This window comes from Panulirus ornatus, chromosome 67, assembly GCF_036320965.1.
Source record: "Panulirus ornatus isolate Po-2019 chromosome 67, ASM3632096v1, whole genome shotgun sequence".
Classification (NCBI taxonomy): domain Eukaryota; kingdom Metazoa; phylum Arthropoda; class Malacostraca; order Decapoda; family Palinuridae; genus Panulirus; species Panulirus ornatus.
In genome coordinates this window covers 9,942,663-9,960,755 of record NC_092290.1, presented here as the reverse complement: position 1 = coordinate 9,960,755, position 18,093 = coordinate 9,942,663, and the positions used below count along the sequence as shown (strand labels likewise).

At 36.9% G+C, this 18,093-nt stretch overlaps 1 protein-coding gene across 2 annotated transcripts in view; it reads left to right on the top strand.

Moving 5' to 3' along the window:
- LOC139747185 (uncharacterized) overlaps positions 1-18,093 on the top strand; it is a 27,379-nt gene extending 9,286 nt beyond the window's left edge. The window contains exons 5-15 of one of the 2 annotated variants that reach the window (XM_071659171.1): positions 258-346; positions 654-834; positions 3,355-3,525; positions 5,550-5,758; positions 8,839-9,046; positions 10,376-10,520; positions 12,143-12,299; positions 12,772-12,859; positions 14,169-14,300; positions 15,070-15,189; positions 15,733-18,093. In XM_071659171.1, coding sequence (XP_071515272.1) covers positions 258-346; positions 654-834; positions 3,355-3,525; positions 5,550-5,758; positions 8,839-9,046; positions 10,376-10,520; positions 12,143-12,299; positions 12,772-12,859; positions 14,169-14,300; positions 15,070-15,189; positions 15,733-15,963 — 1,731 coding nt within the window. In that variant the 3' untranslated portion in view covers positions 15,964-18,093. The remainder of the gene's footprint in view (positions 1-257; positions 347-653; positions 835-3,354; positions 3,526-5,549; positions 5,759-8,838; positions 9,047-10,375; positions 10,521-12,142; positions 12,300-12,771; positions 12,860-14,168; positions 14,301-15,069; positions 15,190-15,732) is intronic. The other variant, XM_071659172.1, reaches the window with a different exon arrangement.

Here is an 18,093-nt window from a genome sequence, read left to right as displayed (position 1 = left end):
CAAGTCATGAGAGATGTTACATCTCTGCATTTTCCTTTCCAAGATTAGAAAAGAGCTTTTCAAAGAAAAATTTATAATTTAATGATATGAAAAGATGGATATGAGATGATGTGTAAAGTCAAACAATCGTATGAGAGCAGATTTTAGAAAAGGAATTTATGAAAATAGGCTGGAGGATGAGAATATTACATGGGTGATATGCTAAAACAACTGTTATTTTTATGATACAGCAGCATAATGACTTTTATAATTATCAGTGTGGAGGAGAGCTGACAGTTGAGGGTGAGGCAGCGAATTGCAGTGTATCCAGTAGTGCCATCTTTCACACCTGTCCTCAGTGCTGCAGGTATCAAGGCCTTTGAATTGGATCAGTGGCAAAGTAGATTACATTTCATCTGAATTCTCATTAGTTAGTTGAACAGTATATTACACTTTGAGTTTATAGACTGACATAACTAAATAAGAATTATTTAAGAGTGCCTTTGTTTTACGTTAATACAGTATAGTTTAATGCTGCATGCAATTGCTGCGCAGAGTACTGTTATTCTGTTATGGCTATTTTTTTATTTATTTGATGTTTCTTTTTCATTGTTACATAAGAGAATTGATATCTGTGATACATTTGCATGTATGTATATAATGCTATTTATCAGTATTGCAGATTCAGTATGCAAAAGACGACGTCGAACAGTGGAGACAGACGAAACCTCAGTCTCCAATGACTCAACTGGAAGTGAAAATAAGACAACTGAAACAGCAGCCAAAAAACACGCATGTGAAAAATGTGGGCGAATTTTTTCCAAATGGAAACATCTCTCAATACACTATACTAAAGTAAGAAGTTTGTAGTCATATTCATAAATATCAAGGAGGTCAAGGGAGTGTAGCCCAGGAGTTTGCTTTGAAGAATGAGTGTGAGAATACATAGAGAAAGAGATTGATTCTTAACCACATTTATGGATCAGGAAATTGGGCTGATAGAGATACCCTTTAGAAGATGCTATAAATATAGCAGTAGGGATAGGTGGAAAAGTTACTAGATGCAGTGAGTAGTCCTTATCTAAAGAACATGGCATGTGTGCGAGTAGAAAGGGAGGAGGGTGGCTGGTTTCCAGTTAAGGTAAGTGTTCATCATAGATATGTGGTGTTACCGTGGCTTTTTAATCTGGTCATGGATAGGTTAGTGAGGGAGGTGAATGCAAAGGTGTTGGAGCAAGGAGCAGGTTTGCAGTATGCTGGGAATAGTGGGGCATGCACATGCAGTGGCTCTGGTGGCAGGTTACAGTTAAAGATTCCAGTTGGTGAAGCTTTGGGAAAATTTGTGAAAGGAGAGAGTTGAAAGTAATTATAGATCTCCATGGTGTGTTGTTAGTGTTCCTGACCATGACACATTTAGGAGCCGTCCAGGGTTAAGCACTAAGGCTTGATTCCCGGTTTTCGCAGTCAATTCACAGCTGCTCATCCAGCCCTTGGAGGTAGGTTAATAACAAGGGTACCTGACTTAGGCTAGGGTAATATAAAGTGTTAATAAAATGGCCTCAATTAGGGCTTCACTTGCCTGTGCCATCTCAGCTAACATAAAAGAAAAAGAAGACAAAATTAAGGAATTGAGTTGCACCAGGGATAGTTTGAGTGTGAGTTTAATTAGAAAGAACTGGGGGAAGTGGAATGCTGTGAGTACATGAGAGTGGACCCATTGGGTCTTAAGAGAGTCACAGAATAGAAGATGGGGTTAAACCCCTGGCTGAACCAGGAGATGTGCTTTAGTTCAGATAAACTATAGGGTAGTGTAAGGGGCTTAATCCTGGATAGTAGTTTCAAATTTCGTGGGTTGTAACATAAATAACAACTTTAATTTCTTGAAGGGAAACCTTGCTGAAGATTAGTACTACTAGGACATTTTGATGGTTCTTTCATGCTAACTTATGGTATGTTAGCAAATGAACAATTCATTTGAGAAAGCAATTTAAACTGTAAACTTTATGTATGTACTGATGTCACTGTTATTACTGGCACTGCATATGGTGTGGTTCATATAAGCATGCACTGTTTGTTAGTCATGGTTTCATTTTCAATCATTTATGGATATAGTTTACATGGAAATATTGAGAATAATGAGGGCATTGTTTAGTGTTTATGAATTTTTAATTCATTAATGAAAAAAGTTGGACAATAATGGTGTGCCTACAGCTGGAATATGAGAGGAATGAATGATGAATGTTAAAGGGTGGAAGCTATATATACTTCTACAAAAAAAGGGAAACTAGATATGTTTTGAATGTGATAAGGCTGAGAGGTATTGTAACATTTGAATGGGATGGAGTAAGTGGTGCCAAGTCAGGCCTGCAAGATAATACAGATGGTATGAAAGAGAAAGTGTGGTTTGAATGTAGATATGTCTGAGCAATATTATTAGCTGCATGTTTTAAGTGTGATAGGTTTGGATATCTATAGGGATTACCTACACACTATGTAATGATAGGGAAAAGGAGGAGGTTAAGGAATTCCCTCTGGAGACAGCTTGACAAACAAAAATAGGGTGTTGATTCTTGGGCAGGAGTGAAACATTAAATGTAGCTATAGATTTTTTCATCTCTTGAAAGAGATCACTAAGAGAGCTTCATCCTCTATGCTTAGTTTGATATTTTAAAGAGTTTTAGACTTATCCTTTAAGCCCCCTTAAATGAGGGGAAATTTCCAGTGTACCAGTTGTGATTGCTTTTGGGATGATGCCCATGATTTATGAATAAGTGAGAATTCTATGACTAAGAGCAATAAGGTTGGTGAAGTCATCTCTTTAACTGTTTCTGACTGGGCAGGGTTGGTGCTGGCTAGTGAGTGGCTGCAGTCTAGCTGAAGGTTAGTGATGGATTGGGAAAGCCAGTATTTTCCACCAGATAGCAAGAGAGTCAGAGGATCCTAACCATGATATTCTTTAGAGAGAAAAGGGATTTTTAGATGTGAAAAACTACAGTTTTGTTGCTATAAATTTACCCATGTTTCTCTATTAATGATGACATATTCTGTTTGGTGTATCAAAAGCAGAAATATGATGTTCTGACAGTGCATTTACTAACACAAGTCCCCACATGTTGAGCTCAGTGTGAAATGTGCACCAGATTGTAACTAAGGCATAAGAGGGGCATGAGAAGGGAGCAGAAAATCTCCTCTTATATCAACTTTGTGAAATAGGGAATGGAAGAAGGAGCCAAATGAAGACATTTACTCTAAAGTTCAGTCATCTGTTCCTAATGCTTCATCACAGAAGATGAGTATTTATATGAAAAAAAGTTTTGTTTGTTATAATTGTGTGTATGTACAGCGTATGAAATGCATAAGTGACTTTTTTAATAGGTGCACCTAGATGAAGATGGTGTTGAGGTGGGAAACCCAGAACTCTTAAGCAATAATACGTTACCATTATATTGCTGCAAGACATGCAACCTGGCCTGTCTCTCAGTCCACAAGTTCAACACGCACACCTGCAGGCTTCCCACTGATGATGACAATACTGCATCCACTACTGTGAGTTCCTAAAGGTTCTTGTTTTAACATGGACAGTGATGTATTATTATTGTTATTAATCCACAAGTGAACGATAAGACTGACTTCTGTTCATGATATGGAATAGCCACCAAAGGGACCTAAAAGTGAAGGTTTCTTTCACACTGGGCTCAAGTTTATGGTTCCATTTAGGTAGGATCCATATAGAGTATTTTCTTATCTTACCCATTGTTTCTGTCTAGTAGCTACTGCTCTACTTTTGATTTTGATCTGAAAACTATTGAACTTGTACTCCCATTAGTAGTCTTTAACTTGTAATTTCCTATTTGCATTGTCTGGGAAGGGAGTCTATGCTTGTTAAGTCCCACTCTCTTGAACTTCCTCTTCCGTCATACAACTTTTTGAATATCTGTATGCTCTACACATTCACACTTTCCCCACTCGGTTTTTTCATTCATCCACTACTCGTATACTTCAAAAGCCTTCTCTGCATCAATTCTAATAAGTTCCCTCCTTAATTTCATGTTATGGTCTCTGTTTATTCTGTCCTTGCATCTTTTGAAGAACACCTCATCACTGACATCATGAATCTGGATGGAAACGTAGATTTTACCCAGGTCACCATTTACTACTTTTTCTTCCTTGGTGGACAAATTTAAGGCATCTAACATTTGCTTATAACTCAGCTCTCTCTTTTTTTTCATGGTGACTAACATGCACAGGGAAACATACCCTGGTCAAAGGCCACATTTGGTGAAAGGAAAAAAGTAGAGGAAAGGAATGTAGAAAATAATTGGGGCTCTGCAAATGTTTGTAAACCTGACCCATAAAAATAGAGAGAAAGATGAAAGGAAGAAGAGAATTCCACAGCTTAGCTGTTTGGAGTAAGGAGGAGGTATCATACCCATCTCTCTTCAAGTGGGCAGTCTTTGTACAGAAACTGTCGAAAGGTCTGACTCTTGGTGACAGAGACATATACGTCTGCAGAGATTTGTTATGCATGACCTTTCCCTAAATTTTTATTTAATAAAAGATGTCAAAATGCAAAGGAACTTTAAGATATGATGTGACAAAGATATAAGCAGAACTTCAGCCAGCCAGCATTTGTAAAACATAAGAAAGCAAGGAACTATTATAGCATGATAAGAAAGGAAATAAAGAAGCTTTGGTATTTATATATTGGACAAGGCTGGAGAAAATACAAAACTTTCAGATCTGTCAGGAGTAGCTTATCAATTAAAAAGCAGCTAACCAGGCTAAGAGATTCAGAGGGAAGGATTGTTCAGTATGATGTAAAGATATGTGATGAAGTGAATGACAAGTTCAAAAGTGTTTTTACAGTGGAATACACTGTAGCCCCAACACCAGTGAGATGGAAAAAGGGGGGGGGGATCTTAGAAAGCATAGGGGATAACAAGAAAAGATAACATGTAAGGGACATGGCCCTGATGATATTTCACCAAATGTGCTGAACATTTGTATAGATACACTTGAAATGCTGTTCAAGATATTCCTGGAGAGTGTTATTTAACTTTTTGCCATTGTATTAGGTTAACGTCTTCACTGCTCACTAATTGTTGAGCACACAAGGTAGCTTTTACTGTTCACTTCACATATTAAGTGTGGATGATTAGTTCTGACAAGGACTTATTCTGTACCATGAATTATATTAGGTGTGGGATGACACCACCACCCAGCTTTATTCTAGATATGTCCATTTGTGGTTCTGAACTAGTTAATGTCCAGCAACTGTTATGGTAGGCTAGATTTCCAGGTTTTATATAGGTTTCTTCAAATTAACGTTCTCTGTTGACATCTTTAACTTTTTGATCTTATAATCCAGTCCAGAACATTCCTTATATTAAGATCAAATTCTGCTTCCTTGATGAGTAATTCCTTTTTACTATTTCCTACTAATATGGTAAATAAAGATATTCAGGCTAGTTTGCTGAAGATGAAAGAAAGTTGGTAAAATAGATATCATTTCTTATATCCACATATAAGTGCCTTGACCAATATTTCATATGCTGTCTTTTCTTTTTCAGCTTTCAAATCGAATTCTTATCACCAATGTACTTAAGCTGCACAAGCTTCGCAAGTTTGTTTGTGAGACTTGTGGTGTGGAATACCGGACCTTCAAACGCATCACATACCACCTTCCTCGGTGTTCACCGGGACCTTACCCATGCAATGTGTGTACATTGCTATTTGGTACACAGAAAGAACTGAATTACCACAAGAAGAAATTGCACAAGTATGATAGTATTTTGTTTATTTATGGAACTTAATGAGAGCTCTTCGTTTTTGTTTTTCATGGGATTAAAGATATTAAATAAGATGATATTTCTTAGTAAAATACATACAGTACATGAGTTAGATATATGAAAGTTTAGTTCACTGTTCTGGTATTTATGAATAAACTTTTGAATTAGGTTAGCTATAGAAATGATGGAAGTGAGAATAGCTGCAGACTTGTAACTTTAGAGATTGACTAATGCAAGTTTCATAACACTACTCCTGATTGTGACCTGTTTTACTCATTTTGCTTTCTTTTGGACCAAACTAGAGACAGTAATTGTACATTATACAACCAGAACACTTTCATTATATATTGGAATTTTTCTCACCACACAGCATAGCAGCTTATGTAGAATATCAGTACATAATTTCCGTGGTACATAGATCCATATTCTTAAGTACAGGCAGTGTCATTTCATAGTTCTTTTTTAATTTATTCTACCATACCTCGAACCTCTCTTAATAACTGTTTCTGTTAACCTCAGATTCTCTCTCACCTCATCCATATTTTACATATATCCACATTACCTTACACATTGGAGAATTTTCTGTTGAATCTGTAATTTCTTTTTTTTTTTTCTCTTGGATAACTTGCTGAACTTCAGATTCATTTCTCAGAAAGCTTGTCTTAACTCCTAACCCTTTGCTAGCTATTTTGCTGTTACAGGTTTGTTTGATTACTCATATCAGGTAAATGTCATCTGACCCAGCAAATGATACATTTTTAACTTAGATATTTCAGCTTCTATTCCTCCATCTTGTTTCTGTATGGACAGAAAATGAAGCCATAGATTTTAGTGTATGGGCAGTGCTCTAAGAAGAAAAATGTAGCCTATTGATCCTTAAGATTTATTTTGCAGGGACACAAGATTCTTTGTTAGGAATTGAACACACTTCATTGCGATTGATGCCTCCGTCTTAGGCAGAGTAAAGTAATGTAAAGTCAGCTCTTGATTATCCAACTTGAAAATTAACAAAGAATTGATTAACCATGCCATTTATAAGCAACTCTTAAGAGGATGGAACTGATGCTTTCCACTGTCTCTGCTGGGGAAGTTTCACTGTAACTTAGACTTATCTGTCTCTGTCTATGATGCCTGTTACTTTCTGGAACTCCCTCAAGGGGATGGCCATGGCAATGGCATTTCCATAACTAGTGAACTCTAGTGCCACTTTTTAGCCTTTAGTGACTCACCCTTGATGGGCCACTGGCAGAAGGCAAGTCTAGTGCAGTGTTTGCAGAGACTCCTACCTACCATTCTTACTGACTACTTCTACCTAATGTTTCTACTTAAAAGCGTCCAATAAGGCAAATGAGAGTCAGGGTGAGAAAGTATCAGCAAACCTCAGGGAGATAAGAAAATGTTTTGGAAGGAGGAGAGCAGTGTGAGTATAGCAAAAGAGCAAATGGAGGCATCAGTAAAGATAGCAGATAGGGAAATGATACACAAAGAATAGGCAAAAAGGAGATAAAATGAATAATTTGAAGGACTGTTGAATACTTTCAATGGTACAGTACTAAATGTGGAGTGTTTGGGTGGAGATGTACAAAGTTAGAGAATCATTGCAAGTAGTTTGGTGAAAAGGGAAGATTTGATGCATTTAATTACTCAAGAAAAGGAGTGACTGTTGTTGATTGGTGACCAAGGGTTTTCAGTGCATGTATAGCTCAAGGTAAGCTGTGTATGGATTGGCAGAATGCCTGTATATTGCCATTGTGTAAAGACAAAGGGGACAAAAGTGAATGTACAAATTACAGAGGCATAAGCTTATTAAGTACACCTAATAATTTCTATGAGAGTGGTGATTTAGAGGGTGGTAGCATGCATGTTGCATCAGACCAAGGTGGAATAATGAGGCTTCAGGATTGATAAATGGATGTGTGGATCAGATGTTTGTCTTAAAGAATGTATGTGAAAAATACTTAGAGAATGAAAAGGATTTGCATGTGACATTTATGGATCTGATGACAGCGTATGATAGAAATACCTTGTAGAGGCTTTTAAAAATACATTACGTTGGAGGAAAAATACTTGAAGCAGTGAAGAGTCTCTGTCAAGAGAAATAGGCATGTGTGCTTGTTGAAAGAAAGGAGAGTAAGTAGTTCCAGGTGATGATAGACCTATGGCAAGGGTTTGTGGATGGGATGGTGAAGGGGGTGAATGAGAGACGTGGAAAGAGGGGCAGGTTTGCAGTCTTGTAGTGTTGTGGGGGTGGAACTTGAAGGTGAGCCAGTTGCTGGTAACTGATGACAGCTCTAATAGCAGACTTGGGTGGAAAGCTGTGGAAGCTAGTTTCTGAGGTTGGGAGAGTGTGTGGAAGGAGAAAGCTGAGGTTAATATAAGTAAAAGTAAAGTTGTAAAGTGTAGCAGAGATAAAAGAGATAGATTTGTTGGAGTGTGAGTTTGAATGAAAAGAATGTGGATGAAGTGGAGTGTTTCAGATACCTAGGAGTGGACATGGCAGTGGATGGAACCATGGAAGACAAAGATAACCATAGGGTTGGTGAGGGGGCAAATAGGCCCAATAAGATTGGGGTTATTGCCGTAGGGCTTGGCCAGAATTCCCCTTTTTTCAAATTCCACTATATCTGCTTTAAATGTAAAACCAAAACAAAATATCAGTATGTGTCCCTACAATAAATCATGTATTGATGGTTCATAAGTAAGTTGTGTCTTACTGTGGAATGAGCTACTTTTCTGTAACAGTTCGGTTGAACAGTTCCATGAAGTTTAAATGTTCCTAGTCTCAAAAAAGCTTTCATAAGAGTTGCTAATTGTAGGAAGTGCTAGCACATTATAGTGCTTTGATTACAACATTTCTGCCACACATACAAACATGGATAAAGTTTAGCTTTTAGGTGTATGGAATTTCATTTGGAAGGATATGAAAGGATATCCTCTCTCAGAGAGGTCACTCTAGGCTGATTTGCAGAGGTTATTGGTCCTCCAGTTAGTTTGTGTGAGACCTTGTAGGCTTGGTGATTATTAGTTTTAAATGTGACAAGTCTTATAAGATTCCTTCTTTTCTTTACAGAGATGAGAAATGCTTTGTATGTGAAGAATGTGGAAAGTCATTCCAAAGAAGGACTTCTTTGCAGAAGCATGCGATTAATTGGCATGAATCAAACAGTGCTATAGGACCATTCAAGTGTGAGCTTTGCCCAAAAAAGTTTATACGTCGAATTTACCTGACAAATCATAAGCTGAGGATGCATGGTTTGGACAAAAAGTTTCTCTGCCAGGTAACCAATGTTGTGTTATGATTTATTTTGCTTTTAAAGAACACAGATTGTATATAAGATTGAATACAATTTTTGTATAGAATTAAGCTCATGAAAGGCCGGTGACCATTTTTTAATGAAAATAGATTTTTGATACAGTATATGATAATTATGGTTCTTTTCAGGTTGGATTTCATTCTAAATATTTCTAACAAAACGCATTTCATGATTTTTTATGGTGTGATTTCATGGTATACTTACATAGTTTTTAACATCTTTTTCATATTATACATGCTAACTTGCTTTTCACTTGGAGAACTTTATTTACTGGAATAGATAAACAAATCACTTTCTTTTTCCCAAAATATATCAATGCATACCACAGAAATTTTTTTCTTTTATTCAAAAACTAACTTAAGGAATGAGTGCCTATATGTGGTATCATATACATATGATGTATGCTGTCTTTGATGTTTTATGACTGAGATGCATAATATTTTTTCCAGTTGAAGCCGTACGCTGCTAGTACGCTGGGTAATTAGTGGAAGCAAACTTCAGCTGGAATTTGCATTGTCCTGTGACATTAAGAGCATTCTTTGTAAGGGCTGTAAGAAGACATTGGGTGAAAGATTATAATCCAAAGAGAAACCAAAGTGTACTGTCTTTAGCCTCTTTCTTTTTTATGAATTTATCCTAAGATTTTTCATAGAATCAGTTCTCCATTTGTGCATGGTTTCCGATGCTCATACATCTTATCCATAGGTGAAATACATAAGCTTTTGAAGAATGAAAAACCTTCTCTTCTGTTGGCTGTGTGCATGAACATCCATTTATTTTTCCATCTGTTCTTGTTCCTCATTCATTTAAAAATCATTCTTTGAATCCTGACATATATGGGCCATGGCAAAAAAGTTAGTGGTTAGTGAGGGGATTTTGTTCATGTGTATCCTTCTTACTGTATCACCATGTTACCATGATGCTAGACCTCAATGGGTCTCTGTATGGTCATTGGATCTCTCTGGCTGGGGCCCCTAGATATTATGGTGGTTGAAGATGGCGAGTCCTAATGAGTGCTCCCTGCTTCATGGGGTGAAAGCTCATTTTAACTCCCCACCAAACAAATTTTCTGTTGCTCATTTGGCTGTGCCTATGGTTGAGAAATGTTCCCAATTTTTCAGAACCTGCTCATACTGAAATCTTTCTGTGTTTGTTGTGGAATTTCAGTCTAGTTGCTGCAAATTGTGTTGATGATCCAGACATTGCCTTGTTTCATACTTTTTTTTGGTAATCTTTTGTTCATTGATGGAAACATCATTGAACTGTGTATAGTAAAGTAACATTTCATTGCAGGTTTGTGGGAATAAATTCATGACACAGAATTCGCTTATGGCCCACATGGAGGTCCACAATGATCTCAGACGATTTGAGTGCACCTTTTGCAAGAAGAGGTTTACAAGGAAAGAGAAGCTCATATATCATGAGAGAATACACACAGGTTTGTGACATTCGTTGTATTATTTATTAGGTGATTCATATGATTTATGGAAAGAAGGCTATGTATATTGTGAGTACCCACTTTTTTCCTGAGTAACTCGAGTCTTTTAGGGTAGATGCATGCATTCTGCATTTGCATCATGATATTACTTGAGGTGTACTTCTTGAGTTTAGGACTGATAATTTTCTTAGAATTCCAAAACTTGTTCCATGCCCAAGAGCAAGTTTCAGAGCTGGTGTGAACTTTTAAGATATGCCAACTACAGCTTCATGTAGGTTGTATTATGCAAAAAAGTGTTGCACAGCTCTGTTGCTTAAATTTTGCAAAATGTAGAGGCAGAATTTGTTTTTTAAGGTCTAAGAGGGCTTTTGTCTATGAATGAAAGGATAAACAGTCTTTGTCATCCCAAAGATGTGTAGAGCTTAGAAGCCTGAGGCCTGCTAGGACTTAGGTAAGAAAAAAGTCTCTTTGACAGCCTTCTTCAGGAGGGAAGAACTCAGGGATGTTTGTTCTGTGCTTCGTAATTTCAAATAATGTTTTTGGTTAGGAGATCATCATCACCTTTAGACTGTAACTACTACTCGGTTGTACGACTATGATGTGAAAGCTTATTAAGGAGTTCTCAAGAAAATTAAGTTCGAGCTTGTTAAACTTCATACTTGTCCTAACCTTATCACCTGTGGAGGTGAGTTCACTTTCTGGTGACATTTAAGGTCTGAGGCTAAGGAGCATGACGTTAGAGTAGGAGAGTTATCAGTGATGTGTCCTCATAACTAGTTACACATGTTAATTATGACTTAGTTGATTATGACTTACTGGTGTTTCTTACTGCATTATTAGCTTCTGCTCACACTGTGCTAGAATTTCCCTCTGCCAGTGGCCTGTTAAGGGTGAGGCAGTAAAGGGTAAGAAGCAGCACTGGAGTTCACTGGTTATGGAGACTCTATTACCACGGTTGTCCCCTTAAGGGAGTTCCAGTTAGCAACAGGTTTCAGAGATATGTAATATTACAGCATTATTTTCAAGCAGATTTTTTCAAACAGGCTTTAGGATTTATTATAGTTCCTTCTATTTTTTCATGCATAAAGCTTGACTATGATATGATTAGTCTTGTACTATCCTCTGCCTTTGTGTAAACTCATGGCTTGTAAGGGAAGTTCATGAAGTGATGGCAGTTAAGAAATCTAGTTTGAAACCACATTTGTCAATGGCACTCAGCTGATTACTTATTACTCATGTCAGTAACTTTCATGTCAAACATATATATTAGTTTTGTGAATGCTTTATATCACAGTGAAATAATAGAAAAAAAAATGATTTGTTAGAGGATTGCTAGGATCATAATGAGTTAGCCTTAGCAATGGCTGTAGTATCTTGAATATTTATTTTGACATATCAGAGAGACCCTTACACCATTTGGAGTTGTGAATTGTCATTCATATCACTAAATCTTTTGCTGAGAATGTACATCATTTACAAGATATATTCACAAAATGAATGTATAGTAACAGGAAAATAGTCCCTAGAACTTGGGAATTTCTCATTACATGTTTAGAAAAGTTTGAATATTTTCCATTATTTTCTTGACTGATGGAATATACTATCACATCTCTTTGGAATAGGTGAGAGGCCATTCCAATGTCAGCAGTGTGTTCGTGGCTTTGTTAGCAAGTCCAAGTTGGATGAGCACATAATTCGTCATCGTGGAGACCGTCGTTACCATTGTTCTTACTGCACCAAGACATATTCTGGGGCCTGGGACCTGAAAAAACATATAAGGTGAGGTAGCAGTGTAAACATTTTATCTACCATACATTTGCTTTATAATGGTAAAATTTTTGTGGCAGTGAAAGATAATATTTTATAAAAAGTGGAAATAGTGATGCTGATGATAAGAATTAATGATAACAAATTTAGCATATATACACATGTGCATACTCATACTTGTTTGCCTTCAGTCCATTCCCTGTGCCACCCCACCTCACAGGAAACGCTTCAGCGAGGTAGCACCAGGAAAACAGACTAAAAAGCCACTTTCATTCACACTCAGTCTCTAGCTGTCATGTGTAATGCACCACAACCATAGCTCCCCTTCCACAGACATTGACAGACTTGAATATATGATTAAATCCTTGTTCAAGTTTGATAGAAAATTGAATCTCTTTATTTTTGTATGGTGTCATTCTCCAATTTTAATTCAGTGATTTACAGCTCTTCTCCTTCATATGTCTGAATTGGTGTCATATTTCAGAAAAGTTCATGATAAGCAGTGTGACAAAGTAGCAGTGAGAGTTGTGGCTCCTAGCCAGAACAGCTCTAGCAACACCACACTTCCACAGGTCAGTGCTAAACATGTTTGATGTTCATGGATAGGTCTTTTATAAGTCAGGATAATTAGCGTCTTGTTGCAATCTTTGCTCTGATCCTCAGAGATAATGTAAACACAAATTTTTCATTGTTTCCAAAAGTCATTATTTGATGGGAACACCTCAACATATGAGTGCTTAACCTGGGTTAGTTAGACAAGATGGGCATTGTGAAATCTGGTGCTGATGAAGTTCGTTTTGAAATGGGTGCATCTTTGGCACTATCAGAAAGGGTTAGGCAATAGCGTGTCTTCTGCATTTTATTTCTGTGATTTTGTGGGAGGAGAATGCTGAAGGTGAATGCAAGTGAAAATAAGACATTGTTTTAAAAACATTGTTTTAAAAAGGAGATGGTAAGAACAGTTTGCTTGGTGAAGAACCTGGAAGTTTTGGATGAGTTTAACTGTGTGAGTGTTAGGTTAATTAAGAATGGTAGTGGGAAAGCTGAAGTTGCAAGTAGAGTCATGCATTTTGGATGCATTGAAAATCTTGTGAATGGAACATTAAGTACAGAGTGTACAAAAAGATTGCATGAAAGAGACCTCACCCTAGCATGTATGTGCTGTTGTGAAACCCAAATGTATGTAGTTATGATAGGTAATGAAAGCAGTAGAAATAGATCATTTGTGTAGTATGCTTGGAACTAAGATGGATAAAATGGAGAATAATGTGAGAAGGTTCTCAGCTCTGACCTGTTTGTTTCCATACCATCCTGTTTTCCACAAATCTCATTATGTATATGCAAATATTCCAAAATCCAAAACAATTCTGGTCCCATGCATTTTGCGTAAGGGGTACTCATCCTGTACCAGTTTCAGGAAATATATAAAGGAAATATTGTTAACTTTATTATAAAGAATGAACATTGTAAATGAATACAGGAGCTGCAAAGGTGTGAGTGAGGGAGAAAGGGAGTATTTTTGGTGTGCAGAGGGGCAGAAGAGAGCCTTTGTTGTTTAGCTGAGGTGTAGATGAGTGAGGAAGGGGATGATGGTGGTGATTTGAGTCTGGGAGACAAAGTGGTGAACTGAGTGGGTGAGGGAGGGAGTGATGGGAGTAAGTGAGTGATAATGCAGATTATCAGAGGATAATACAAATGTCCTGCATGATTGAATTTTTTTTTTCCCATACTATTCGCCATTTCCTGCATTAGCGAGGTAGCGATGATTGAATTATATATTTCATTTAATATACCAGACATTTTATCAGGAGACATGTAGATTTTGCAATTCTGTATGTACCATTTTGTTTGCTGTCAGTTGTTTTATTTTCATTGTACTAGGTACAAGTTCTAGACCCTCTGGCCATAGCAACTGCAGCATCTGGTCTGAAGGAAGAAGAAGGAGTTACTTGTGGAAGTGGCTTGACTCTCTCTCACACACAAGGGAACACCTCTTCAGCAGCTCTTGAGGAGGTTGGTTGTTGAAAACTTCCTTTACATCATGCAGGTTATTAAGGTGTAATTGTAGAGTCATGTGCTTCTAAACCTTTTTCTTTCCAGGATTGGTTAGTTCTGCAAGCTCTGAGAGAATTTCATATATAGTTTTGCATGAATAGTTTTAAGATTTTGTTGCCTTTGAAAGTGAGCCAAATTATATAATTATGTGTAAATAATTTTTAGATATCTTTTACATGCTAAAAAGCATTGAATAACCATTAGGTTCTAGCACTCTACAGATTCTACGAGATCAGTTCTCTGATCCAACACCTGCCTTCCTTAGGAGACCCACATTTATCTGAGCCCAAGCTAAAAGCTTCCATATATCTTTATTTTTCAGTTTATCAACTTCAGCTATGTTTTCTGACACTTTTCCTGCTCCTTTGCATTGTTAACAGTATTCCAATTTTTTTTTTTTTTAATGTTTTCCTGTAGTTGGTGTGTTCTTAGAAATTCCTTAACATAGCTACAATAGAGCTGCTCTCGGCTGTCATATTCCTCTTCTTACTATCAATCAGTCCATTTTTACGATTGTGTTTGTTTCTAAATCCGTTTTTGTACATATTTCCAGTGACAAGGGTATTGGACTGTCAATCCTCTGTAGTTAAGCAACTGACTAACACAGTTGACATAACTATTACATTTCTTTAAATGTTTTTCTCAAATAAATAAATATATTCTATTTTATCAAGTTAAAAATTTTAGGAACATCTCTAAGGATGATTTATTTGCCTTACTTCCATAGGTTAGCAGTGGGATGGTTAGTGGTCCTCAGTTCATCACCATGAGTGGGCAGCAGGCAGTGACCATCCCAGTTGTAGGTGGAATGCAGGGACACATTCCTCCCATTGGCCATGTTTTACAGGTCAGAATTGCTGTTTTTGGTTTAAGTTTATTAGTGATTTGAATTCTTCTAGAATAGGAAAGTATATATTATGTAATTTACAAACCATCAGACCCAGAACTGTAGTCACATCCATTTATCTGCTTTAACATATCACCTCAGTACTTTCATCATGACATATTTCAAATAAGAGTTGTACAGTATATTGTCTACTTATTTTACAAATGTGATCACATGTTTTGGTTTTAAAAACTTAGAGGACATCTTTTGTAACAAATACTTACGTGAGAGATGGCATTACCAGACTCCACCTGCTTGTGGCTTTGTTGTAAGTGAAAGTTACCTCTGGCGAGGTTGTATCTTTGGAGTATAATCTCTTTGAAGAACTTTTACTCCAAAGAATTCCATCCTTTCCTTGTTACTGGTTGTAGTGCATCCTTGAAGCTGCAGGAACCCATTGTGAAGGGATCCTTGGGGTTATATGATAATGGATTAAAAAATAATGATTTACAGTATGACTCACATATTCAGTTGTACATGTTTACGTTGTGTTATTTTTCATAGGTTTCTGGCTCAACTGTGCCTTTAACTGGTGTAGGGACTGCCATCGGTACTGGTGGAACGTCGATGCAAACAGTACAGACGGTTCAAGCATTGCAGGCAGTGCAGGCTATTCCAGGAGTGACCACAGCTGAATATTCTGTCCAGGCTCTCCCTCCTCAGGCATTCCACACTGCACAAGGTTATATTTTCACTCAAGGCTTTGATATGGTTGGTGGTACCTTGCAGTATTAGCAAAAATATATATGAAGAAGTTAGTGATACAAGGTATTGGGGACGAGTTGGTGGATCTTGGAATAGCTTCAGAGTTCTTAGTGAAAGACTTTCACCAGAACAGATGTGTCTTTTCATTGAAATCTTATAAAGGTTATGTGATTACTGCACATATGATGAAGACAGAGCTTGGTATTTTCATTGTTGGGCCTTAACTAATTAGTCCTCTCATTAGTGGCTGCCACCTTATTTGCTTGAAGGATACCACCATCATAATAACAGCTTTTTTTATATATACAGTGAAACTTTGTTCTAACAGACCTCATTGTATGGTAATTCATCTTCTAATGGACCCTTTGGACTCCAACCGACTAAGTTTGGGATCTGGTAGAAAATTGCACAACCATTCATTACATCTCAACTTTGACCTGGCAAGGTAGGAACCCACTGGACTGAATTTGTTATGTAACAGAATCTTTATGGGATTGTCTGTTTCATGTCATGATGCAAGGTGTCAGGAGAATATTTGACAGCTTGTGCATCTCCTTGTGTATGTTTTTCTTCACACACATGCACATGATATTACATTACACTGATTCACAGTAGTGTAATGGTCCAGCACTCTACCTCCACACCTTGAATGGATGTGTTTGTCAGTCGTATGTTCTGTTCACTTTTCATAACATTCATTATTTTCTGTGCTTTACTAGCTAAGATTGATTTCATTCCTCACCTTATTCACCAGACTGTTAAAAAACTCTTGCTCATCTTCACTTATTCTTCAGCCCATCATCTTACTAATTAACATTGTGATGTATTATTGTCAGAGTATATCTCTGCAAGCAATATTAGTATGATTTTGATTTTTGAAATGTTTAAAACAAATTAGAAAAAAGTAGTGTAGCTAAAAGGCAAACATAGGCTTTAATGTCTTCTTATATATCAGAAATATTGATGCATAAGGTTATCTTCTATGGGTGAGAGAAAGAGGGCAAGCTCTTGTTATGTTTCAGTTGCTGTAGTTCATGCATAAGCAACTGCAGTGTTTTAGGAAGCCTTACTGAGATTTCAGTGTTGTATTGTAATTTAATAACTAATTTTGCTCTAACTGTCTTTCCATTTATGTGTGTATATCCCTGTGTATCCATTAGCCAACCTTGGTTTTTTCACTTAGACCATGACAGTTTCCGTGACAGTTAATTGACATATAATAAGAGTTGCTCTGTAAAACTTTTTAGAGAGTTGTCTGATATTGTTTTTGTTTCATTAAAAAATTTCGGAAAGCAATTTGGGAAGGTATAACTGCTGTTGCCTAGTAGCCACAAAAATTCAGCGCTTGCACAATTAAACAGAAATACTTCATATATAATTTAACCTAATTATCTTCAGCATATTACTTTGTTCATAATTTCCCCAGGACCACTTTCTTTGAAGGGTCATGGTGTTACTCCAGGACCCCTTTTTGTTTGACAAAAACCAGGAATGACTTTGTTATTACTTCAGTGCAATAGATTGGGAATACCCCTTAAATCATTTATTTTTTTTTTTTTACATAGTTACATAGTTTTATTTTATATAACAATGTAATTCCATGAAAGAAAAAGGCTAAAGCAGAGTTGGTTTGCACTTCATGTTGTAAAAATACACTCACATATTACTTATGTGTTATTTGCATTTGAATTATGATAGTCAAGGTTTCTCATTCATGTAAGGCCCAGTGAATGATCATAGCCATATCCCTAAGTTTAGCTATATTGCTCGGTGAATTTTGTACTAAGGGAGGTCAAGGCATCTCCACACCTAACCCCTTACCCTCCCCATCACCTTTTCTCTCTTCTCTGTCATTGAATTTCACCCCATCATTTTTGTTATAGGCTCCTCATGCTCCTTGTATTTTTTCTACATCATTACCCACTATTGTGGGATGGCAGCTTCCTGGGGTAAAGGGTCATAGTCAGGAATGATATTAACAGCCACTGGAGAGACCATACTAAGAGACAGGAACGGGAGTAGGAATAGAGTGGAAAGCTTATATGGTTTTCTTATATTTATAGCAAGTAACAGGTCTTGTATTTATTGATTTATGGGCAGATTAAATGTAGATATATATTTTTCCTCTAAAACTTTAAATAAAGATATTTTTTGTATAAA